Raw genomic sequence first — 26,215 nt, 5'->3', positions numbered from 1 at the left:
ACTGTCGGTGTGGTCCCAGCCAACGTCCATGAAAGGCTATGACTTCGAACGGACGCTATGGGTACCACGGAAAAAATTTTTTTTTTCCCGAGTAGTCCCTTCTTCCACCTACCAGTCGTCAATGACAGTACGCGGTCAGCCGTGATCATAACGTCGACTATTAGCATCGTTCGCTTCCAAAGGCTTTTGCTGCTGTCAAGCGTTCAAATAATTGAGTGGCAGTAGACGGCACCCGCCCCAATCGCCCATGGCATGATAGAGCGAACATACTGAAAAGGAGGCTTGAACAACCGGACAAGCGCTGGCAATCAGCTAAGTTCGCTTCCCCCTCTTGCTAGAGCTAATGTCACAAGGTAAACGCATGGTGATGTTATTGCTGCACAGCATCTTGGCGCACTGCCAAAATGCGTTGTGGAACGTGACGGAGTGAAACGTAGGGACGCACTATTAACTGACACTTGCTTTTTTTCTTTTTCAAATTCCTAGGCAAAAATCAGGGGTGGGTGGGTTCATAATAGAGTCAGTTCGTTACATGAGTAAAGGCGGTTAAATTACTGTAATGCAAATAGTTCTTGTCAGTTTTTTCGAGGTGGATTGATAATTTGAACATTGGATAATTCAAACTTTTTTCCTGGTCCCGTGAATTTTGAATGAATTGAATTAATGAGCATTTACTGTACTACAGTAAAACCTCGGTGACATGAATCCGGTTGATACAAATTAGCGAAATTCCCCAGCTGGAGTAAATTGTGTACAACGTGGAAAATTCTAATGTTCCGAACAACCTCCAGTGCCACTACGGATGATACGAACGCGCAAACTGCGACCGCAACCTTGAGCATTACGCATTGCCTGCACATCGTTGACTCTGCGATCACCAGCCACATTGTATGTACCTATGCTTCATGAGCAGTTTGTTGTGGCGCATGGTCAGCACAGCGTCGACTAAGCGATTGTCTGTCAGGCTCACGCCAAGAAAAGCTTTCAGCAGCGCATGGCCCACAAACCGCAGAGTCGCAATCGCAGCAGCTGGGTGTGGCAGGTGCGTACGGAATGCACACCGCTGGCTCCGTAAGCAGTTTGCAGCGCCGCGCAGCCCGCATGTTGCCATCTCCTGTCGTACTGTATGCGCCAAGAGAAGTACGCAGAGGTGGGCGGACGCACATCACAAGCATCGCGATCCTTTTCAACGCTGCGAAAAGTCTGCAGCGGCGTGCGGCCATGAGTAGCAGTCAGCAGCGGGCGCGCCCAGGGCTTATATCGTAGGCTTCGCAACCACTAGTCGCGCTGAACGCATCGCGAACAGTCTACAGCACAGCACAGCCGGCACGTCACCATCTCTTGTTGCGCTGTAAGCACCGCGAGAAGTCAGCGGAGGCATGTGGCCCACAAGTCGCGATCGCCTGTCTTGCTGTGTGCGTTGCGAGTGGCGAGCTGTGACCGCACGACCATAATAAACCTTCTCGGATGTAAACAGATCTGTGCGACTACCTTTCCTATGCTTCTGCATACTTATTTCAGTTCGTTTTGACGATACGAAAATTCGAATGATACGAATATTTTTGCGACTCCAAGAGATTCGTATCATCGAGGTTCTGCTGTACTTCATTGGTTTCTGGTTAGAATTTACACAAAAGTTTAAAAAGGAAGACGTTTTTTTTTTTTTTTTTTTTCTCCACACGCCATTGCTCTCAGCAGTCAGCATTCAGTCAGCGAATGCTGCTCGGTAATAATATGCAGCAAGACTGTGTGATCCACCTGCACTACAGGACCTGATCCCAGGAGTGTAAGCAAGCTCGAGCATTTGAAGCAGCTTTGGAAGCAATAATAAAGCCATTTTGGAGCAGCTTTGAAGAAGCGTAATTAGAATTTTGGAGCATTTTAATTATGTTTTGGAGCAAGTTTCTAAGATCAAACGCCTTTGACAATTGCAGTTTTCTTTTTCCGAAATACAAAATCTCCAACCTAATACCCTTTTATGCAAGTTTAATGCCCTTGCAACTTTGCACTTATCACTGACAAGACAAACAGCCAAAGCATGTAAAGATATAACACAGACTGACTTTAGCAACAACTTGAAATAGACTAGCAGCAAACAGAACGCTTGCTGGCACCTCATCGGACCTAAAGCGTTTGCTTATTTTCACTGGATAGATTAAAATGTCAAGTCTACAACTTCAATGCGCTCAAGCGGTGCCCCTAATTTAGAGTTCAGATTAATCGGCGCAACATTTGCACTCTCTATTTTGTGCATATCCTTTTCGATTTTATGTCTGTGCTAATAAATTCCTAAGCGCTGGTCAGTAGTGCCTTCAAGAAAGATAGATGGCACTTAGGACTAGCCTTTTCAACCTTTAGGTTTCTTACTTCACTGATGCCGGCCAAGAATTAATCATTCTTTGCATCAGCAATGCTGGGGCTCATTTTTCACCTCTTGGCATAGGGCCTGTATGGCTTCCCAACACTCTTGAGAAGTTTCCTAGCGATTGACACCTTTGGCGTACCACCCCATAATGCTTCAAATATGATTTTGTCTGCCGTAGGCCTGACAAGCCTGTCCCTGAAAAAAATAGGCTTGATGGTGAAGTCTTTTCACAGCAGAACGATTAGATTAACTCCTAGAGCTTTTGCAGTCAGACAAGTTTTCTAATGGCTCACAGTAGTTTGCGCTACCCGCTTCGTTTGTTGCTCTAGCTTCTCTCTCCACCAAAGATTCAAAAGGCTGGGAGGGTGTGCTATATCACATGCACAGAGCATTTCTTCTTTGCAAATAATTCCCTCCAAACACCTGTGGCTCATGCTAAACTTACTTGCGAACAAATATTTATTATGCTCCATGCTTCCTTCCCTTACAAAGTTTTATTTGTATTAGGTCCAGTGCAAGATGCATTATATCTGTACCTCTGGTGCTGTGACATTGTTCCTGTGTTCTGCTACATTTGATGGCAGAACATCGAGGCAGCCTGTTTGGAGCAGTTTTGGAGAAATATTGCATTTTGGAGCAGGGTGGAGCAAAGAAAGCAGTTTGGAGCAGAATGGAGCAAATAGAGCAGCACTTCCACCACTGTGATCCTCATGGCTGCTGCACTTCGCTATTCGCTCCAGGGATGTCTAATATGTCATCCTCTGCACAACACCATTTCAAAAAACGAGCAGATGTTACACAGGCCAGCCCAGTTCTGGGAATGTTTAGGAAAACTCTGCACTTCCTCTGGAGGCAGTACCCAAATGGTCCAGCTGCAGCCACCATAAAGCAGACAATGGTTGTGTTAAACAAAGAAGTGACTCAAGCAATTCCACTCGTCAACGAGGAGCCCACCATACACCTATGTCCAAGCCGGGATGCCTTATTTTTTATTTCTTTTCCACCCACACTGCTAAATCTGGCCTTGTGCAGAGTACTAAAGAACCTCCTATGTAACAGCAGCTCGATTCACGATCTATGCTGATGACATCAGCATCTGGACCGAAGCAGCAGACTACACTGGTAAAAAAAACATGCAGGTTGAATTTCAGGCAGCTTCTTTAGGTCTGGATACTACCCTTACTGAAATAGACTTGCAATTTTCCCCTCAGAAAACGAATCTTATCTGCATAGATAGTAAGTATTGGACCATACCTAAACATGCGCATCTCGCTTTGTATTGAGGAAGCCACACACCAAAATATCCCAGAATGGACAGATTACAGTATTCGGTTTGCCTATCGCCATCCGCAACAGCCTCCAAAAGTGAGTGTGCAAATTACAACAGACATGGACCCATGCTACACAAAGTATGTGGCCTCTCTGACAAGTTTGGAGGAGCAAGACAACATGCTTGTCGAGCCCTAGCTATGGTTGTTGCCATGAAAAAAAATCTTATATAGCGCTCCCATATATACGTTCTCATTCACCGACATGCAAGAATCTCAAACAGCTTCATAGGTCTACACAACAAATCATCACTGGGCTCATCACAACAAATCATCACACCAATGTACCGGTACTTGAACGTGCTACTGCCTTGCCACCAATTGAAGACCGTTCATATCACCCATATTCTACTGCATTACTTTGTCCCTTCCACGTGTTTATGCCAGCCACCCCCTCCTCCCACTTCTTGCATAGAAGATATAAGCTGCAACGGTCTGAGCTATGATAAGTGAAAAAGGCCTCGTAGGGTTGCTCACCCACAACTATGCAAGCACACTCATGTCCTTGAGTGCTTGCCGTAAGAAAAGCACATGTGAACCTCAGTGCCAGTCTTATTTACAGTTGTGGACAGAATACTATGGACCATACTTTGCTGTTCAAGCTCTTCCCACACACTGCATAACTAGAAAGGTACTACAGTTGAATCCGGATATATCGAACTCAAAGGGGATCGCGAAATAGTTCGACATATCGGTAATTCGATATACAAAAACCGGCTTGAGACGCCGCTTGCGATCGCGAATAATGATACCGTATTTGTTAGGTAATCAACCCACTCGCATAATGAACCCATCTTCCACTTCTGCCGCTGAGAATTAAAAAAAAAAAAAAAAAGTCGGTGGCACGTCCCTCCGTTTCGGCCGTTGCATCCACAGCTCATTTATTGGCAGCGCGCCAAGATGCTCCGCAGCGATACCGTCATACCGTGTTTATTTTTTTACTATACTTTTGATGTTAGCTTCTGCGGTGGCGGGGAGTTAACTTGGCAAAGTGCCCGTGCACGTGATGGCTTGACTGCACAAGCCTGGTTCGATTTATCACACCAAGCTTGGGGCGGGCGGAAACCCCTGCCCCGAAATCATTGGAAAGCATGATAGCTGCAAATGCCATCTGAAGCAAGCAATGCTAAAGGCCTAATATCGCAGCTTTTGTTGATCATAGATGCAAGGATGAACAACTCTCGCAAAAAAAGAAAAAAAAAAATCTGCCGATTCTTAACGTCTGCAACAGCTATAGCTCACGCTACGCCGTATGTTCAGCCCGACGACAAGGATGGATGACTCTGTCCCCCCAAAAAAGAAACAAATCTGCTGCTTCTTAACGTCTGCAGCCACCATAGCTTGCGCTATGCCGCATGTTCAGCACAACAACAAAAGAAAGCATGCGGTCTGTCTACCGTGGGCTAAGCTGGCTTGGCGGATGCGTAGTGTGTGCTGCTGCAAACAAAGACCGGAAAAGAGAGAAGAAGGGCAGAGAGGCAAAGCTCGGCATAAGAATGGGCACATCCTTGCACTTCGCCTTATTGCATTGTTTCCCCTCTCTCGAGCACGACAGCTTCTGTGGCTCCATCTGCTCCGCACCGGCCGTTGCCAAACCGGTTATTTCCCATTCCTACATGCACATGGCTTGCAAACGTCACGTGCTCACACGCGGCAAACGATCACCGCAGATGCCTTTGGAGAAGGGGCGCGAGACCAGCCATCGCTGAACTGTTCTCTCTCATCCCTTCTGCGCACATGGCTTTAGGTGATGGAATAATCTTTGGAGAAGGCGCACCTTCCATTGTCTGGTGCAAAGTTCGATATATCGAACAACAGGTGAAATTAGAGTCCGATATACGACGCAGCTTTCCTATATATTTACATAGGATTTTCAAGGGGATATCCCGTGAGTTCGATATAACCAAAATTCGAATTATCCTTGTTTGATATATCCGGGTTCGACTGTACTACCTTTATGCCTACGCACACAAGTGGCATTTATTTGCACAAGTATTCCAAAACCATTCATTTCCATTAGGTAAAGCATCAGAAAAGTTTGACTGCTGAAGCATGTTTCATATTCTGTCCACAACTGCATATTGTGCGGCCATGGTCATGAGAGCACCGAAAGAAAATGAGTGCTTACTATAACTGACCCGTACGTGTATGCTGCCTCAACTGCACTTTCAGAGATTCTCATGCATTAACAATTTCCCAATAATTAGAAGGGATAGACTTACTTTTGAGCTGAATTTGTGATAGCTATACATCGCTGTTTCCAAAAGGCAGAAAGGAAGCAGTATCGTCTGCAAACATAAAGAATGACAAAATCAATAAAATTAGAGGCTTATACAGATACAGGAGAAGGAAGGCAAATTGGTAAGTGCACCATGCATGAACCTTTCATGACAAGCTGCCTTTAAAAGGAGAAAAACAAAATTATGAATATCCGTGCATACAGACAAAATATATATCTGGGGCCAAATTACGGGACTTGGTCTAAAATTATAGATGTGACATCAAAATAACAGCAACATAATAGCTAGGTGAGCCATCCACAACGCAGAATCAACCAGTGACCAGCAGGGTGCTGCCCTGGACCATTTTATTTGCCCGGCAAGAGGTTTATTCGCATGTCAAGAAGCTGTTTGCTAACTTTTTATAGGTATATGCAGTGAATAAAATAAATAATGCATTAATTTTTCAAGAAACTCTACTTCAAGTTTCAAGTACTACAAGAAGCAGCTAGTTTTGCAATTGAATTGTCTCACGTGTAACTTTTGTCGCCACGAGGGCACGCTAGCAGAGGCAAAAAAACAGCAAACATGGTGGCCTACAGTAAAATGAATTGATTCCACAGCTAGTTCTGGCTTTTAATGCACCATCTGAAATCAAGGTACACGTGGTGGTCGTTAACCCTTTCCTGTCCATGGGAAAAGGGGTGGTTTTTGGGTGGCGTCATTAATATTTTTTTCCTCTAACAAAACTTGCTTGGTACAGGAGTGTCTAGTAGAGGAGGAACGCCTCCTCACAATCAACATATTTATTGAGCAAGTGATGAAAAAAAACTATCAGCACAAAATTGTAGTCAAAGAACAAAGCAAACACACAAAAGCATCAAAATATCTTGACACAAAAAAAATATTTTTTTTTTCAAAATATATGTATTTTACAACAGGGACCAGTGCAACACTTCAGCAAAATCTAGCTTTCTGTGTACAGTATTCGCTAAGTAAAGAAAGAAAACAGCAGTCGAGGTTGACCCCTGGCTGTCCTCTAGCGGAAAACACGACTTCCTGCGCTGCCGGCGGCAAGTAACACTGACCAAAAAACTTTGTCATCCAGCAGATTACAGTTGCGACCTTCGGAACAGTGATCTCTTCCGATCAGCGCTCAGCAAAAGCGGAACTTTTCAGGGGCGAAAGCGAAACTTATCGGGGCATGGCTGTCGACGTTCCAGGTCGGTTTGACATAGTTTCGCTGCCAGTGCTAAGTCTGAAGCACTGAATCCGTCTTCCAAATCATCACTGCTGCTGTTCGCATCCAACGAACTCTCCGATGCATCAACCTCTGCGGAAATGCGCCATTTCCGTGCAGCAGGAGCGCGCAACATCAACGCCATGATGTAAATAAGAAGCGCCGATCGCCTGACTCCGGAGACCATCTGGACGGGCGCCAATACGACGAAAAAAAAATAAAACCAAACACAAAATTGAAAGAAAGGTTCCTATACTTCCCACTGGATGATGCCACTTGTCAAGGAACCCTTCAAAAGTGGGAAAAATCGAATTGTGAAGCCATAGATGGCGGGCTATCGATGGGAACAGGCATGGACAGGAAAGTGTTAACATGCAGGGAAATCCAATCAAAGCCATTGTAACTGTGGTTCTGTTTCTTCTTAATGAAATACTAGACAACCACGAAGCACAGTAACTTTTGTGGGCACATGAACTTGACACACAAGTGGTTCAATTAGAAAGACAAAAAGGGGCAAGCAAGGCGGTTGAGTGTACATAACCAACCTCGCTGGTATGTTTTATGCGAGTCGCCTTCGCTGCTGCCTTTTCCTTTGAGTACACTGCGAAGTACACCCACCCCTTCAGTACACCAACTTTGCAGATGGCCTCAGCCTAGCACACTAGGCCGCCGATCTGCTCGTTGCCTACACATCTTGAAATCCTTCGTAGGTGTGAGGTGGGTGTGAGCCTCTCTCTCTCTCTCTCTATATATATATATATATATTAACAAGATACGGTATGCCTTAGCACAGTTAAATAAATTCAGAGATGTTCAGAGTCGCCTATGAAAATCTTTGGTATTTTTTCGTTCACTACAGTTGATTAATAAGTAAAGACTAATTAGCTCATTTTTTTTATTGGCTTGAGAGAAAAAGTGTCACTGCAAAAGTTGTAGATCTTCTCGAAAAGCAGCTAGCTATGTTGTTTCATCAAACTAGCATTTACGTAAAGTAATATTTTACCAGCCGAAAACGACGTATGGCACAATAAAAGAAACTTCCTTGTGACTGCGGCGTCACTTTCAAGCCTCGAGACGCGTTCGAGATAACAAGACCTGCTTTTCTGGGCCATGCTCTCTACAATGAAGCTGGTTGTATGCACTTGACGAATGATTTAAAGTAACAGCTGGTCACGTGAGAGCATGTTTTTGAAGGCCTATAGATAGGGCGGCGTAAGTCGTAGCGTAATGGAAACAATGTCGCTATCTGTTTTTCGAGCAGCTCAACAACTTTTGCATTTACACTTTTTCTCTTAAGCCAATAATTTAAAAAAAAAATAGCTAATTAGTCTTTACTAATTATTCAACTGTAATGAACAAAAAAATACTGGAGGTTAGCATAGGCAACTCTGAATATCTATGAATTCGTCTTTACTAATTATTCAACTGTAATGAACAAAAAAATACTGGAGGTTAGCATAGGCAACTCTGAATATCTATGAATTCGTTTCACTGTGCTAGGGCAAACTCTACTTTTTAAAACCTTGGTACAAGTTAGCTAGGACACTCGGTATATATATATTCTATCTATTTCTCTCTCTCTCTCCCACACACACACACACAGGGTGTCCAAGCTAACTTTCAAATAATAAATTTGAGGTAAGCCAGAAAAACCACTTGAATACAGCTGCCAGTTGTCTGGCACACCACAGGCAATTTTTTATTTTGCAATTAAGTAATTAGTAATTATGATAATTTTTCTAATTTAATAAATATTGCTTTTAGGCTATATATGTGATTAGAAAAATTGAAAAGTACTTTCTGAAATCCCCATTCCATTTATTCTCTATAAAGATACCCTCAAAAGTATCTTTTTTCCAAGCTGCAAAGAAAGCCCGCGGCATACAAGAACTATCACGTGACTAACGCATCCACACGCCTCGTTTGTGATGCTCCCAATCGTGGTTTGAGTGAACGAATATAGGTACAGCCGTTACTTAACAGCCCAGTTCCTGTGGTAGGCAACTATGTTGGCGATGGTTGCAGCCAGTGCGGCGAGCTTGCTGCAACTTGCACCATCATGTGCACCGACTGGCTGATGTGGGCAAAGTAGCCATCGCAGACATAACGGATATCGGCCTGCCGCTTCAACGGTGCCATGAAGCCACGCCAGAGCCGATTTCGTTCATTCAAACCACAGCTGAGGCAGCACAATCGTGGCGCGCCGTGGCGTGCTTTCTTTACCGCAAATAAATGGAATGGGGTTTCTGAAGGTGCTCTCCAACTTTGCAAATCCCATTTATTTTCTAAAGTCAATATTTACTCATTTAGAAAAATCGTCTTAATTACTCATTAACTGGAAAACAAAAAAATTGCCTGTGGTGCGCAAGATGGCTGGAAGATCTATGCAACTGGTTTCCTTGTCCTACCTCAAATATTTTATTTTGTAACCCTTAGCTAAAGTTAGCTCGGACACCCTTTATATCGGAGTGCGTACAGCCCTTTCTACCACACTGACAAAGCACGCATTCGAACGCCTCACAGTTCATCGGCGAGTTTGTTGCACTACCATTCCGCTTTCTCCTTGTCAAGTCGCACTAAGCATTGGAACAGCTCGCCAGACGAGTAGAATGCACTCTCATACATCATTCTTCGCCACCATTTTCACTCAAAAACGTTGAAGAGCAACTCATAATGTTCTATAAAGCAGTCTGAAACCGCAAACATAATTAGGTGTGCAACACCATCCATATTGTTCGCCTCCTTGACACAATAACAGCTTCCCGCGACACAACTTCTCATGATGGCAGTGGCAACGAATAGGAGCGGCTTTTTAGAGCGCTTTCAATTGTAGAGAGGTTATAGAGCAGTCTGTAATTTGGCCCGTTATTTTGCTTTGCAAGTAAAATGATTTATCCCAGCACATCAGTGAAACTACACCTCACCCCACAAGCAAGACAAAGCTAGTTTTGAACCCACATTCAAATAGGAAGTACAGTAGCCCTCAAAAGGCTCACCTGCAAGCCACCCAAGGCAGCAGCACCTACAGCCAGCCAAATCCGTGTGCATGTGGCCACCAGGCCAAGCAGCCAAGCCCGCACCAGACTGGGGCCACAGGGGCCCAGCAGATCTAGCAACCAACTCAGTGTCCCTTCATCTGTACCACGTGTATCCGAACGGCAACGGGCATAGGACCGTGACTCAGCATCCGACACTTTCTTGGGGAATGAGTAGGAGGCTGAACGTTGTGAGCACGCTAACCGGGGTGCTCCATTTGCAGCTGCAGTCTCATCCAACGACCGTGTACGTGCCTCTGACAGCCGGGAGCCACTCACAGTGCTGCCAGCTACAGTGCCAGAGATGTCTTCAGATAAAAACTGGGATGCTGCCTGCATACATGGCATACTGTTAGGATGCCTTCACAGGTGACACATTCAAATACAGACAGCATTACCTCCTTAAGGGGAGACACTGGTCTTAAAACAAGAATTTTTATTATTATAGATATTGTAACAAAATTCAGTGTGTATATGTATTTCTTCCTGCTGTTTTCAAAAATATAATTTTTTTCACTATATTTCAGTTCTCATGCTGTGGAGAAATACCTGAAGCCTAATTAGGTGATTTCCTACGGGTCGTTAAGACACTTTCTCTAAATATTATTTGGTTCCGATTGAAATGTAGCCGTAGCCAAAGACCTGCCATGTGGAGCTATGCTATTTTTATTGTCATTGAGGTACATCATCATATAAAAATGATGACGATGCCCCATAATGTTAATATATAATTAGCTGACATTATTGTCCCCAAAATTTGACATGTTCAACCTAACAGTATAAAAAAAAGAAATAGCATAGCTCCACAGTTCAATTCTTCCTAAATTTAACGGTATAAGACATTAAAATTTTACCGAGAAAACATACTGAAAAGTTCCGTAAGGCTAGTCATGTTGGCAAAAAAATATGAAGTTGAGAAAATCACATTTGAAGTTTTGACACTGACTGCAGAAAATTTTGGAAGGAATCTTCAACAACAAATTTTATTTTAATGTTCCCTATCTGTCCCGCTGCAAAACAGTCTTATTCCATCCAAGGAAACATTACAAAAAAAGATGTTGAAGATGTGTGCATGATGAAATCGTAAAAAATATATTCATGAAGCTATGGGATGACATTTTTTTTTTTTTTTTTTAAGATGACGAGAGTGCAGAGCTAGCATGTCCAGCTCTAAGGACAGTATTTTGAGCCCTAAAACAGTTTTTTTGGGGAACTAGCGCTCCGGGGTCAAGGAAGGCCGTGTCCCACAATGGCAGTTTGGGGGCCCTGAAAAAGTCCATTGGGTGTGACGCTCGTGCGGTTGTGCTCACGTCTTTGCAATCTCGCCACAGATTCCGCGCTTTGCATGCCTGATAGTTAACAGTTTCATGTCCACAATCACGAACTTGGTGCCAGCATCGCATTCCGCACTAACGGCCAGCATCGCATTCCGCACTAACGCCAAGCAGGTGAAACTCGCATTGGGTCGCTGACTTTCCCAACAGAATGGACTTTGCGCCGATCGCTAAGCTCAATGCGCCGGCTCCGCCGTAGAGCATTATGCGGCGGCAGCATCAACACAAAGTGTACCGCGATCCAGAATGCTATTCGTGCTGAAATTTGAACCCGCGTTAACGTCATCAGGCAGCGTGGTTTATGTTCCCCGCACCTCCAACAAGTCTGTTACTGGCTGTAACACAGGTCCCAACGGCACGCTTGTTGTGGCCGACACCTTCTGGCTTTTGTTCCATGCCAGTTTCTTATGGCTTTCAAAGGTTCGTTGTGTGCGTTGCAATCTAATCTTTTCCGACATCTCGATCGCAAGGAAAAACTCGGCACAAAGCGGTGCGTCCAGAAACACGAGCGCAAGCGCAGATCCACACGAAGTGGCAGCCACGGTGATGAATGCAAACAGAAAAAAAAAAAAAAAAAGGACGACGCGCCGATCGCACCAGCCAATGGGAGGCGCAGAACGGCGCTGCGCAATAGCTAATCAGAGACCATAAATGGCCTTCGGAAAACCAGCGCAGGCAGCCACTCCGCTTGAGCGACGTCATTTCGAGATAACGCTACACTTCAGAGCTACCACCATCTGTTGCATACACCTTTCAACAATATGAACTGTGCATGGCCCCCCAAGAGGCGCGCCTGCGCATGCGCATAGCGACCTTGTCAGGGGTGGAAGCAGGCTCGAGAATTTTAGAGCAGCTTTGGAGCAACGAAACGAAAGTTTTGAAGCATTTGAATTATGTTTTGGAGCCCGTTTCTAAAGTCAAACGCCTTTGATAATTGCCGTTTCCTTTTTATGAAATACAAATCTCCAATCTGATCCAATCTGATTCCTTTTTATGCAAGTTCAATGCCTTTCCAACTTCGCACTCATCTCTGACAAGACAAATGGCCAAAGCATGTAAAGAACAGACTAGCAGCAAACAAACGCTTGCTGGTGCACTGCATAACTGAACACTTAATCTGCGTTTTTCTATTTTGACTTGATAAATTCAAATGTCGAGTCTACCACTTCGATGCCTTCAAGCAGCGATACTAATTTGTAGTTCAGGATAATGGGCACGATATTTCAGCTCCGTATCTTTTGCATATCTATTTATTTATTTAGAATACACCTCAAAACCCCCTGATATGAGGTATTACATGATCCTATGCCTGGGCTGATGAATTTCTGAACACTGGTTATTTTGTCTGCCAAAAAAGCTCCTTCAGACCACAATAACGCGCCTTGACAAGCTTGGCGCCAGTGCCGCTCCCGTGCTTTTTGCCTACTGTGGGATCGTAGATGACTGTAGCGCAACCTCGATTGCCTTGTTTGTTTGTAAACATTGAGGAGGTCAACAGGGGTGGAAGCTGGCTCGAGAATTTTGGAGAATCTTTGGGATACAGAGAGCTGGCATTGAAGGGTACACCATCATTCAGCTTTACTTCACTGCCTCCTGCCAATAGTTCATCATTCTTTGCTTGAGCAATACTTGGGCTCATTTTTATTAGCATTGCGACTGGCCATATGCCTTTTTCCAACACTCTTGAGAAGCTTCTTAGTAATTAACAGCTTTGGCATATACAACCCATAACACTTCAAGTATAGTTTTGTCTGAAGTAGGCCTGACGTGCTTGTCATGGACAAACGGGCTCGATGTTGAAGTACTGGCTTGTTTTCGTAGTAAAAGCATTACAAAGACGTGTATTTTTTTGCAGCCAGACAAGTTTCCTAACAGTTTGCGGTAGTTTACGCTATCTGCTTCATTTGCAGCTCTCACTACTCTCTCCACTAGCGATTCAAAAAGCTGGGAGGAAGCGCTACGCCACATGCACAGTACATTTTTTTTTGCAATTAACTATCTCTAATTACCCGTGGCTCACAATAAATTTATTTGCAAACAATATTTATTATGCTCCATGCTCCCTTCCCTTACAAAAATTTCATTTGTATTAAGTGCAGTGCAAGGTGCGTTATATTTTTGCCCCCGGTGCTGCAACATTGTTCCCATGTTCTGCTAAATTTGATGGCAGAATATCAAGTCAGTCAGTTTGGAGCAGTTTTGGAGCAATATTGCATTTTGGAGCAGGATGGAGCAGGAAAAGCAGTTTGGAACAGAATGGAGCAATTGAAGCAGCGCTTCCACCCCTGCCTTGTGAAAAAGGCAGATTGTGCACAAAGAAAACAGCTTCAAAACAGAAGACGCTGATCAGCCGGCTGCAATGCCAGTGGGAATATCAAACAAATGTCCACTTTTCATGGGGAATTTTGTGGCTGCCATGATGTCTTGAAAGCCAATATTATTACATTTCCTGACCAAATTCAGCATTGAAAACTAGAGTTTAGGTGCTCAAAAGGGTAAACGTTCCAGAAATGAGTTTTTCTCAAAATCTATTTTTTGACCATTTTCGACCATTTCAAGACCCACGTCTCCCCTTAAGTTCAAACATACGATAACTATGCACGATGAAAGCAGTTGACGCAAACCAACCACAACAGCACACACATGTCGCAGCCTTGCTTGTTCCAAAATCTTCAAAATATGTTCTTGAGAACTATGACAGACGTGAGCCACATTTCCAAAGGTTCACTAACTGAAAATTATTGCAGCATTGGCAGCCGTGTGCCTTCTTCAGCGGCGCATTCATCGCCGCTCATTGACTAAACAGCGGCCTGATGCTATGACGTGCCTGTGGTGCTGCACCTCATTTTCAGGACCGCTATGCCTATAAGCTACACCAGCCACACTGGATCTACATTGCTATAAGCATGTTGCTTCCATGCAAGGCCTAGCATTACTGCATGTGCTGACTGTGCATTCCACAGGGAACAGCAAGTCAACTGATGTGACAAATGAGAAGATGCAACTGAAGAAGACTATCCGGAATTCCAGATCCCTGGACGCAAGTTCAAATTAAAAAATTCCAGAAGAGGCGAATACTTTGAACAGTGCAAATCGAATAGCAAGCATTATTCACAAATTGTATTAAATCCCAAATGTTTGCTCACTCCTACAAAAGCCAGAAAGCTGCAGTACAGTGTACTGAGTGATGAAAAACTGTGTACTGCTTGCATGACCTTTGTCATAGCAGAGCATAGAAAATTGCATTTGTATCAATATGATGCAACTGATACAGTTGTCCCACCCCTGAAAAAAGTGCCAGGCAGAGGTGGTGTAACAATGCATTAAGCTTGACATTTCAATGTCTTGCTTCCTTCAGTACCGAGTGTAAATGAATAAGCCCAGGGACTTAGCAATAGCTACGATAGGACTTTGCAGCATACAAGAGACTGGACATAAACAAGCATGAGTAAAAAAAGGCATATACAGCAAGCACAGTCGTGAGCAAAAGTGGTATACAACACTTAGCCATTGACAGAGCTCGGTAAAATTGCACAGAAATGCCATCTAGCTACAGCGTAAGGGACAGCGACATCAACATATGCACGTCGACAAATTGGGGCACCACAACTATTGTCTCATCTTAGATAGCTGGTGCTAGATAAAGTTGGGATGCAGTTTTCTCGAGCACCGCCACCGGCTGAGTGTTGTATATCACTTTTGCTCACGACTGTACAAGCTGTGGCCTTGATGTGTGTGTGAATAATGCCAGAACACAGCTAACTTGCGTTGTGATGAACCCTAATAAAATGAACAATGTTAGAAAATTTTAATGGTTTCCCATTAAATTCTATGCAAAAGGCGTTAACTTGACAAATTCTTTCATGTGAACCTTCCATTCAGAACATTTTCAGTACCCATGAACGGTGGCCACGTGCAATGGAACTCATAAAACCCCTGCACGGCACTGCCAAGAAAAGAAAAAACGCATTCTAAGTGGAAAGTTTTCTAATTTATGTAGGTAAGGCAGGACACCTTCGCTCCTGCGTGCACGCAGTGCACTGATCAAAAACGGCTGAAACTCATCACTGTGTGCATGACTCCTGCAAATTAAAAGGTACTTAGACGCAGAGTGCATCTGGCCATTGAATTTGGCTAAGGTCGGAATCTGAATTCTCTACTGACATAGAATCACAACACCCGCTGTCACGGCGCAAAGATGGCCACATATCAGTGCAGCTAGTGCATCGCTTGCGGCAGATGGCAAGGCAAACAGTACAACCTGCTTGACGAATAACTACCAGCTGCCATAGAAGAAGCGAGATAAGAGTAAACAGATGACTACCTAACTGTACCTTCAGAGTGCTTGAAGCAAGAAGTGAAAGCAGAACTAAGAAAAGAAAATGCAAATTTTATTCTCTGCAGAAGACGGCAAGAAAAGGTGACACTCAAAAACGAAAACTACACCAATGCAATTTTGTGACCGGTTAGCTTAAATACACAGAGAATTGCTCGGGTTAGGTAAAGCTGAGAATCAGCGAGAAGATGGCTTTCGGAAAATAGTACATCAACTACAGTTGAACCCGGTTATATCGAACCCGGATATATCGAATTTTGGATATATCGAACTCACGGAATATCCCCTTAAAAATCCCATGTAAAAGTATAGGAAAGCCGCATCATATGTCGAACTTAATTTCCCCGGTCGTTCGATATATCGAACTCCGCACCTCGCACTGGAAAGTGTGCCTTCCCCAAAGACGATCGCATCACCCTCGGCCGTTTGCCGCGTGACGTTTTCAAGCCACACGCGGAAGGAATGAGAGGGGACAGTTCGGCGACGGTTGGTCTGGGCAGCGCCGCGCCCACTCCCCCAAAGGCGCGCATCTGCAGTTATCGTTTCCCGCGCGTCAACACATGACGTTTGCAAGCCATGTGCGTGGGTGTGCCCATCCTTTTGCCGAGCTATCTCTCTTCTTCAGCACGCGCTACGCATGTGCCAAGCCAGCTCAGCCAGTTTTCAGACAGACGTAGGACGCTTTCTCCAGCGTGTGTTGCGAACCCTCTGCGCGCGGGCGGCGGCTGACGGACGTTAAGAAGCGGTAGCTCTCGCTCTCTCTCTTTTTTTTTGCGAGTAATCCTTTCTTATCGTTGTGCTGTTCAGACGTTAAGAAGCGGCAGGATTTTTTTTTTTTTTTTTTGGCGGGAGTCGTTTATCCTTGCATGTACGAATCAACGAAAGCATGCGGTCAGCTGCTGCGATCATGACGCCTGTCTCAAGCGCGGCATGATAAATCGAACCAGGCTTGTGCAATCAAGTCATCACGGGCACGCTGCCAAGTTCGCTCCCCGCCACCGCAAGAGCTATCAAAAGATTAACGCACCCTGGCGTTATCGCTGCCAAGAAATGAGCTGCGGATGAGACAACCGAAACGGAGTGACGCGCGCCATCGATATGCAAGCAAAAACGCTCGCGATTTCTGCCACAGTGACACAAACCTTGTTTTGAGCTGCCGTGGTGGCTCGAGCAGCGAGAGGGACGCAGTTCAAACAAGTTTGAAATTTTTCGCTCTGTCGCTGCCGCTCATCGCTGAGATCGCTCAATCGCTAGCATGTGAGCGAGCTGACCTTAACGCATTTTTTTTTTTTTTTTTTTTTTCAAATTTTAAGTGCAAAAGTGGAGGGTGGGTTCATTATGCGAGTGGGTTGATTACGCGACAAATACGGTATCGTTTTTTCGCATCGTAAGTGCCGTCACAAGCCGATTTCTGTATATCGAATTATCGATATATCGAACTATTTCGCAATCCCCTTCGAGTTCGATATATCCGGGTTTGATTGTATAGACCATGGGAAACCTGCAATTCACGCTTTGCATGACCCTTCTTAAGTTTATGCCTTCACTGTTCATGAGCTCACTTCATACACAGTACAATAAATGTGCTAAATTTGAAATTATCCTCTCTCACTGTAGAGCCATTTCATTTGCTGTTTTCATGTAACTACATTGTGCTAAACACGGTAGGAGCAGTGAACTTCTGACAAGATGAATGAATTTACACAATCCCTTCAAGTGTCTTAAGGACAGCCAACTATACTGCATTTGGCAGAAGGTACAAAGCAATACAGGGTTTTAAAAGCCAAAATAACTGGCAGTGAGAAGCAAGTGATGGGATAAAGGACACACAAAAAGTTCTACAATGAAATTTTTGTCAAGTCATAATTTGTTGCATAAAGGTTTGAATGCATATATATCGCTGTATATATATGACTAGCAGCTTACCAGTATCACTCAAGAGGAAAGTATACAACAGTTGCATCTTACCCGTACTCACCTATGGGGCTGAAACGTGGAGGTTAACCAAGAGGATGGTTCTACTTAAGTTGAGGACAACTCAGAGGGCTATGGAACGAAAGATGGTAGGGGTAGCATTAAGAGATAGGAAGCGTGCAGAGTGGGTCAGAGAAATAACTCAAGTTACTGACATTCTAGTGGAAATCAAGAAGAAGAAATGGGCATGGGCAGGACATGTAGTGAGAAGAAAGGATAACCGATGGTCGCTTAGGGTAACAAACTGGATTCCAAGGGAAGGAAAGCGTAGCAGGGCTGTAACGGCAGAAGGTTAGGTGGGCGAATGAGGTTAAGAAGTTCGCAGGGGTCAAGTGGATGCAGCTAGCACAGAACCGGGTTAATTGGAGAAATATGGGAGAGGCCTTCGCCCTGCAGTGGGTCTAGTCAGGTTGATGATGATATCGCTGTAATGTTATCATGGTTATCCATAGCCCTTATTATAGCATAATAAAATATCTGCACAAAAGTTTGCCATTTCATATGACAACACTTACATCCCCCAAGGAGTAGGACACTCCAAGACTTGGGCACCTAGTTTCAGGTGTCACCGCAGTCAGTGGCAGTTCTTGCTTTGTAGTAGTTAGTGGCTGTGTGCAGTTGCAAACCTCTTTTGACCCATCTACAAACAACAAACAATAAAACATGATATGACACATTCAGCAACAACTGCAGACACTGACAAAAATAAAGAAGGGGGGGGGGGGGGGGGGAGAGATATCACTGTTACTCTGCTTGCAGCAGACAGTATGTAGCTTGATCAAATTTTACATGAATGCAGACTCACTCTGCAATAGGACCAATATTATAAGCTGCAAGCAGAAAGAGCTTTGAATACTTTGAATGAAATAAGAGCTTTGAATGCAACACTGCTCAGTTTTCTCACAGGCTTCATGATGCTGCCCAAAGCTAATAAAGTTGATTCAATCCATGCATTATTGAAGCCTCATAGCACTGAAATAAGCTGAGTCAATCAAGTGCTAGACCTAACAGAAGTTTAAAATTCAGCTAAAAGCTGCCAGATTTAGAAGATAAAATTCATGTCTGCAAGCAAATATCTTCAGCTGTGACTTTCAGGATGTTTCCCCCCCCCCCCCTCCTCCCCCCGCACTGATACACACGGTAAATGAAGCGGAAGTCTGCATTGTACTCACGAGAACAGTAAAGAAAACTATCAATTTATGTTTACTTGTACTATCAGTCAAAACACTGCTGAACCTAAAATTGGTCCCACAAGTGGCACACATCTACTAAAGGCTGGAGGAAAAGCACCATTCGAAAAGTAGATTTCAGTAACCATCTTAAATGGTAAATTCCGTGCCTGTTATAAATGTTTTAAACGATGAATTTGATTTATCCTAATACACTTATAGATTTCTAGTTTATAGTCCCGAAGCGACTTAGGCTATGAGGGATGCCGTAGTGGAGAGAGCTTCACAAATTTCGACCAGTTGGGGTTCATGAACGGACATCGCACAGCACATGGGCGCCATTCTTTCAGCCTCCATCAAAAACGGCCGTAGCAGCAGAGATTTAATCATAAATATGAGAAGATGGTTAATCCATCATGTCATGCCAAGCCAAGCAGACAATTTCTACCATAATCAATACTACACAAAATTTGCACAAGTCGTTTACAACAATACCACAAATGAAGTCAATGCCCACACTGAAAGTGCTACAAATGCTAATTGCCTCATTAGACAAGCTTTTCTCATAGTATATAAATTTTTCACATCCAAAGCCTAGTGAATATGATTTTACAAGTAAAATGACAACACAATAAATTGTCCTGATATAGGTCATCTAACTCTACACCTCTAATCTAACTCCTTTATCAAAGCCAATGTTCCAATGAAACTGCTGCTGAAGTGTTATCCTGAATCAGCCAAGAGGGTTTTTAAAAATCCTTGAAGTTGTAAATACAGTTCATAGCATATCATGGCTAACCAGTTTTAAAAACCTAAACTTCAGTTTAGACACATAGTAAAAAATTCCCAAGAAAAATTACTCAGGAAAAAAAAAAGCTGCTATTGAAATGTTTGTACAAAGATCGAATTGAGAAAATTTGAAGTGGAATGAAGGGGAAGGAGCCCCCAAAATTAAATGAAACTTTGGGAGCTCCTGGTGCAGTATTCTGAACGTCGCTGTTTAAAGGGCCACTGTCCAGGGAAGGCCCTTTTAAGCAAAGGAGCCCAGTGTTTCGACGGAGATAGTCTGTGCAAAATGCTACAGTGACACGCGCGCCGCAAAGCATCGAAAATACAATTCAAGGCTCTCTCATGCTCTCCTTTGGGAAGCCAGCTTCCCTGTTTCCTGCGCTGGCCCGACGGGCTACAGTAATGACGTACATACTGCGAACGACGTCCATTGGTCCGTCTCGCTGACTGACGGGAGAAGGATGGATGTCTACCGCTCGCAGCGCGCTTTTCCCTCGCCACGGCCAGACTGAATCCAGCGGCGCGCGCTCCCTCGACCGTTTTTTTTTTTCGCGCTCGCAGAGAGCCACGCCCCACCTCCCGCCAAACGCGGAGGAGGAAGGGGAATTTGTATTGCGGAGGCTAGACGACCTCGGGCAGGAGGGTGAAAAACCTTTGCGAGGGAACGGAAGGAGAGAGGCATGACAGAATCGGGTGATTGCGGTGGCTGTAACTGCGTTATTAGTTACTCTTTTCAAAAACATTTTGCGGCCTTGCGTTCTAGGGGCGAAGTCTCACAGTCACCGGGGAAAAAAATATTTTCGACCGGAGGGTGGACAGTGGGCCTTTAAGCTCCCAGTCAAATAAGGAGGCCTCATGACATGACACAACTTCTACAGCAACTTTTCACGTACTACCAACCACTACTATATATCTCGACTCAGTTGGCTGACAGCTGCTCAATACAGTTTTCTATGCATTAAGTGCTGCAGGGAAAGAATTTTTCATAGCCATTCATGCAAAATGACAAATAGTAGGAAGTGTTAAAGAGCCACTGTCCACCCTCCGGTCGAAAATATTTTCTTCCCCGGTGACTGTGAGACTTCGCCCCCAGAACTCAAGGCCACAAAATGTTTTTGAAAAGAGTAATTGATAGCGCAGTTACAGCCAGCGCAATCACCCGATTCTGTCATGTTTCTCTCCTCCCGTTCCCTCGAAATGGTTTTTCACTCTCCTGCCCAGTCATCTAGCCTCCGCAAGCCAAATTCCCCTTCCTCCTTTGCGTTTGGCGGGAGGTTTGGCGTGATACTCTGCGTGCGCGAGAAAAATGGGCGAGGGAGCGCGCGCCGCTGCAGTCAGTCCGGCTGAGGCGAGGCAAGAAAAAAGTGCGCAGCGAGCGGTGGACACAATTAGTGGTTGTACGCCCATCCTTCACCCGTAAGTCAGCGAGACAGACCAATAGATGTCGTTGCTAGTCCGACGTCAGCTTAGCGGCTCGACGGGCCAGCGTAGAGAATGGAGAAGCTGGTTTCCCGAAGGAAAGGATGAGAGCTTTGATCTGCATTTTTGCTGCTCTACGGCGCACATATTGCTGAAGCATTTTGCACAGACTATATCTGGTACCTGATCGAAGCACTGGGCTCCTTTGCTTAGAAGGTCATACCCTGGACAGTGGCCCTTTAACCAGGCACGGTAAAACATAAAACCACACACACACATACACACAAAGAAAGGTCATTACTGAGGTGTTTGTGTATGGTGCATTTCGCTGGCATCCTGTGCTCAAGATATCAAAATACAGGAAAGGAAACATCTGGCACGCACAATAAAAGCTTTTTTTCCCCCTCTGTTCATGTTAAAACAACAGGAATACATGAACACGAAAGGGCTACATGCATTTCAACAATGTCCGCTGACCAGATAGCTAGTTTTCATATTAACTCAGCATAAACTCTGAAAGTTCGGATTGCGGAAGAACTGTCCTTATTACAAGTCATTCATATTAATGGGGGTTGCATTAATGGGGCATGACTGTCTTATTTTCTGCAGTAAGTATTCCATGACTGCTATAGTAAGCAGGTAAGTAGCATTTAGACATTATAAACTACATTCAAATTACGCTGCAAGTTTAAACATTCTGGTCCTGCGACAGTTCAAGCTCCTCTACCCAACAAATACATGTGAATAAACCAAATGTGCTGAACCCAAACTCTTAAACACTATACGCTCATATATATCCACATGTTAAAATTTTTAACCAGGAAGTAAAATGAATTCAAATTTTGCATACACGGACTGAGAGAGACTGGACAATAGATGACTATAGGTTATTTCACTCATTCCAGGTCTTTCAACATGAAATGAAAACAGTACAATGGCAAATAAGCATAAAATTTACATTCTTTAAACATGACTACCACAGCTAACCACTACACCGGAAATGTGAAGCCAAAATTTGGTAACAAGTTGGATTTTCAATGACAGTCTACAAAGGAATCCATAGGGGCTGCAATGAGCGGCAAGCAAATCAGTTTAAAAGATCATGGTACACCTGTGCATACTGCCCTAGAAACAAAGCAGGTTCATTACTCAATACAGGTTACTTCTAAATAGTCAAAATTGAGCAAAATCCCCTAAAGAGACACAGCAGTTAAAAAGGACAACATAGTCGAGGGCTCCAGCTCAATTTAGAACACCCAGTTTCTTTGTTGTATGCTGACATAAAATGCTAGATTTTGAGAACCAAGCACTAATAGGATGCAGGTCAGTTCAATGCTCAAGAAGCAGCTTCATGCCAAAACATTTATGCTGCATGGTAAACTCAATGACAAATGAAAGCCCACCAAGTAAAGCTTCCCTAACTTCACATGTAATTAAGTAGCACCAAAGCAATGAGTTCCAATGCTTATCCATTCAAAGAACAGTGAGGGACACTGCAGTGGAGAACTCCAGAAATTTTGACAACCCAGGGTTTATTAATATGCGCTGATGCTGTACAGTACATGAGTACCATGCGTTTCACCTTCATCGCAACTTGGCAGCTTAAGCCAGGATCGAACCCACATTCTTGGGATCAGCAGCCGAGCACCCTAGTCACTGCGCCGTCACAGTGGGGCTCAAGCAAATAACAGTGTGCAAGAGGATTACAAAATGCAAAACTAAATAGTGTGTTGAACAATGCTGTGCAGACTGAATTGATGTGAAGGTGATCATCGTAGTTTAGGCTATATGATCAATAAATCATCTCACAAAACTTCTCTCAGGAAGGCTAATAAGTTGTATGAGCACCACTACCACTCCCGCAGTACACACAGGAAAGCAAGCTGCCACATCCTATATTAAAACTAGTCAGTTCAGCTATCTGCAACTTGAAAAATAAAATCTAGTTACAAGGAAAAGAGAAGCGCAGCAACTGTCTCTCCCTTGCTGAATAACTCCAGTATGCCTTGAAGGAGGGAATGAGAAAAAAGAAACATTGGAGTGGAGGTGCCTGAAATAATTTTCTATGGGGCCAGATTACAGAATGCTTGCAATCTCAAAACAGTCTCAAAGCCAGACATGGGCAAACTCATGCAGTTTCAACCTAACCTCACGTGGTTGGCCACAAATCAAACCAGCCATTTCATCCCTGCAGTAACAGAACGACATTGGACGTTAGTCCAATCTGCTGTGCAAAAGTAGCCTTCAATGAAATAAAGACAGGATTCTTAGTAACATTTATAGGTATGCAGTATCAGGAACCACAATATAGCAGTGAACAGAGGTGTGCAACCTCATGAGATTGCCCATTTCTGCTCAAAGCCCTCCTATACAGTGTCGACCAATAAGAGCTGGGCTCTGATTTAGAAGCACTTCAAAATGTACATCCTCAAAAATGCCAAACACATACCAGAAATCAAACACCCATTTGATCACAGGGAGGTGGAGAATGAGCTTGTGCACATTGCTGACTAAGCATTTTCACTTATTCATTTTCCTCTCAGTGAGCTAAAAAACTCAAACATGTTCCTTGCATATGCACGCATACAATACCATGAAAATTCATCACATGGGAGGGCCCCCCCTCCCCCCTCTGGCTAAGAGGCTCAGCAAAAAAAAAAAAAAGAAAAGAAGAAAAAAGGAAGTTCACCTTAGGCAAGTGAAATCACAGGCATTTAATTACCAATCTATATTAAAATTACGCACCATAAACCCAGCATCTTACAGAATATAGAGCGAGGTCTAAAGACCTCTCCTGCACCACTCACATACCTTACTATAAAGAGTGCCAGTTCTGGGGGAAAAAGGTATACCTCTAACATATGCTTGCCAAACAAATTCGGAAATCAGACTAATATTAAACTCCGCCAACGATAGAGGGGTAAGAGGTAGGGAGCTCTATCCAGCTCAAGAAACTCCTTGAAAAACCCGGGCAACAGGGACAGCTAGTGGAGCATGGGACGCCTTCCACACATCATTCCCCTCCCAAACTGTGAAACATTTTCACCTCCACCACTGTAGTCTGACTCCTGTAGTCATTTAACATTCACTAAAATTGCACATTAGACAGATGTGCTATGCATTCTGGCTGAATTGAAAAATGGTTGCAATGCTCAGCAGCTGAACGCCACTGACTGTTCAGAGAGTCATAACATCAACTTTCGAATAGAAGTTCACTCGATCATAGTTTGAACCTTACAAAAAGCTGTCAGAGTGAGTACAACTGCAGAATGGTCTGATAAAACAACAAAACAAATGTCGTGACAAAAATTAGAACCAAAATTGCAAGAAATTCAACATTCATTACAAATGTGCCCAGTCCACAATAAGTCATCATAATGAAACTGGAAAAACACTGTTCCTGCATCGAGTTGTCTTGCCCAGCGCCACTGTAGCGGTGGCCTTCTTCAGAGCCCTCGGTATGCAGCCACATTAGAGCAAAACTCTACACATTTGTTCATGGAACTCAATGGGAACTTAAGTCAACGGACATCGAACTAAGCAAATGCCACTCAGCAGTTTTCAATGACTGCTAAACTCAACAAGTCCAATTAATTGGTAAGTTCGCAAATGATGAGTGGATTAGTGAAATTTCAAGTGCCTTTGAGAGCAGCCTGGCATGAAAATGTAAAAATAATAAAAACAAAGCATTTACCAATATCTCCAATACTATACATTGCAATACAAGCGCACTAGACAAGCCAAATACTATGTGTCCTCGTAAGGTAACGTAACATAATATTGCTATGATATACACTGCACATCGCGTTATTTTTTGCATGAAAAATGATCAACGAAAACATACATACTTCAGAACTACTGGAAGAGTACAGGTGAAAAGGAAGCAAGCCTCGCAATACACTTTGACTGTACGATGGCGCTGAAATGAAAGGCTCACAACGTCAAAATAAATGCGGTAAACGATCAGGCAAGCCCCGCAGGGGTGGTACAGTGGTAAGACGCCCGACTACTGTCCGGAATTCCCGGGTTCGAGCCCGACCTCAGCGGCTGCGTTTCGATGGAGGCGAAACGAAGAGGCGTCCGTGTGCTGTACGATGTCAGCGCAAAGATCCCCAGGTGGTCGAAATTACTCCGCAGCCCTCGCACTACGGCTCCACTCTCTCTTTCCACTTTAACTCCCACTTCCCTTTCCTTACGGCGCGGTTCAGGTGTCCACAGACACAAGTGTGACAGATACTGCGCCTTTTCCTTACTGTGAACCAATTATTAACGATCAGGCAATGTTCATGTCCAGTAATCGTTCATATATCAAAACAGCTTCTGCGCAAAGACAACAGTTACAGCACGCGTGCAAACATCCGCACCAACCGAAATGTACGCATTAACAGGGCTGAATGAGATCAGGACCACAAAGACAAGACTTGCATGTTCCGCTTAGCTGTCGACAATTCATTGCAACCCCTCTTAGGCTTACATGAACGCCCAGACAGAATCAATCCATCAAATTGCAACGCGTCAAAGAGCACTACAAATTAGATAATAACCTTCACTACGGCGCTTCTCTTGGCCTATAATTTTCATCCACCGAGCGTCAGAGTTTTCCAATATCTTCTTTCTTCTAATTTCTCTCCAACGCACAAGTTGCTCGTCCTCCATATTTGCGAACGCTGGTGGCTTCAAAGTTCACTAGCGCCATCTCGCAACACTAATCGAAAAAATTCGATTTTTTTTTGTTTTGGCAGTGGCTATTTTTGCAGGTATATTTTTGGGGAGAATGTTTTTGCATGTAGGAAGAAAAAAACTAGGAGGGAGCGCACCGGCGGAAAAGTGAAGCCTAGTCATAAAAAATATAATGGAAAGAATCATGGGAAATTAGCCATCACGTGATACGGCAAGCGGATTTCGGTAGCTGGTTTCGGTTGCGGTTTCGCACGCTTCGCTCCATAGAGTTCACTCTATGCTATGGAGCACCGCCACGCGCGGTGATAATTTCCCACTTAAATCAGC

At 44.0% G+C, this 26,215-nt stretch overlaps 1 protein-coding gene across 2 annotated transcripts in view; it reads right to left on the bottom strand.

Annotated features, from left to right (window-relative positions):
- Positions 1–25,895, bottom strand: part of LOC146204680 (uncharacterized) — a 72,370-nt gene extending 46,475 nt beyond the window's left edge. For both annotated transcript variants that reach the window (XM_084589389.1, XM_084589388.1), the window contains exons 1-4: positions 25,753–25,895; positions 18,347–18,471; positions 10,149–10,520; positions 5,916–5,981 (exon numbers count right to left, since the gene is read on the bottom strand). In XM_084589389.1, coding sequence (XP_084445515.1) covers positions 5,916–5,981; positions 10,149–10,520; positions 18,347–18,471; positions 25,753–25,864 — 675 coding nt within the window. In that variant the 5' untranslated portion in view covers positions 25,865–25,895. The remainder of the gene's footprint in view (positions 1–5,915; positions 5,982–10,148; positions 10,521–18,346; positions 18,472–25,752) is intronic.
- Positions 25,896–26,215: the final 320 nt, after the last annotated feature.

The sequence above is a fragment of the Amblyomma maculatum genome, chromosome 1 (assembly GCF_055883805.1).
Source record: "Amblyomma maculatum isolate TAMU_Amacu chromosome 1, ASM5588380v1, whole genome shotgun sequence".
NCBI classification, from domain to species: Eukaryota; Metazoa; Arthropoda; class Arachnida; order Ixodida; family Ixodidae; genus Amblyomma; species Amblyomma maculatum.
Note: the sequence above shows the minus strand (reverse complement) of the source record. Positions and strands in the feature narration are given on the sequence as shown.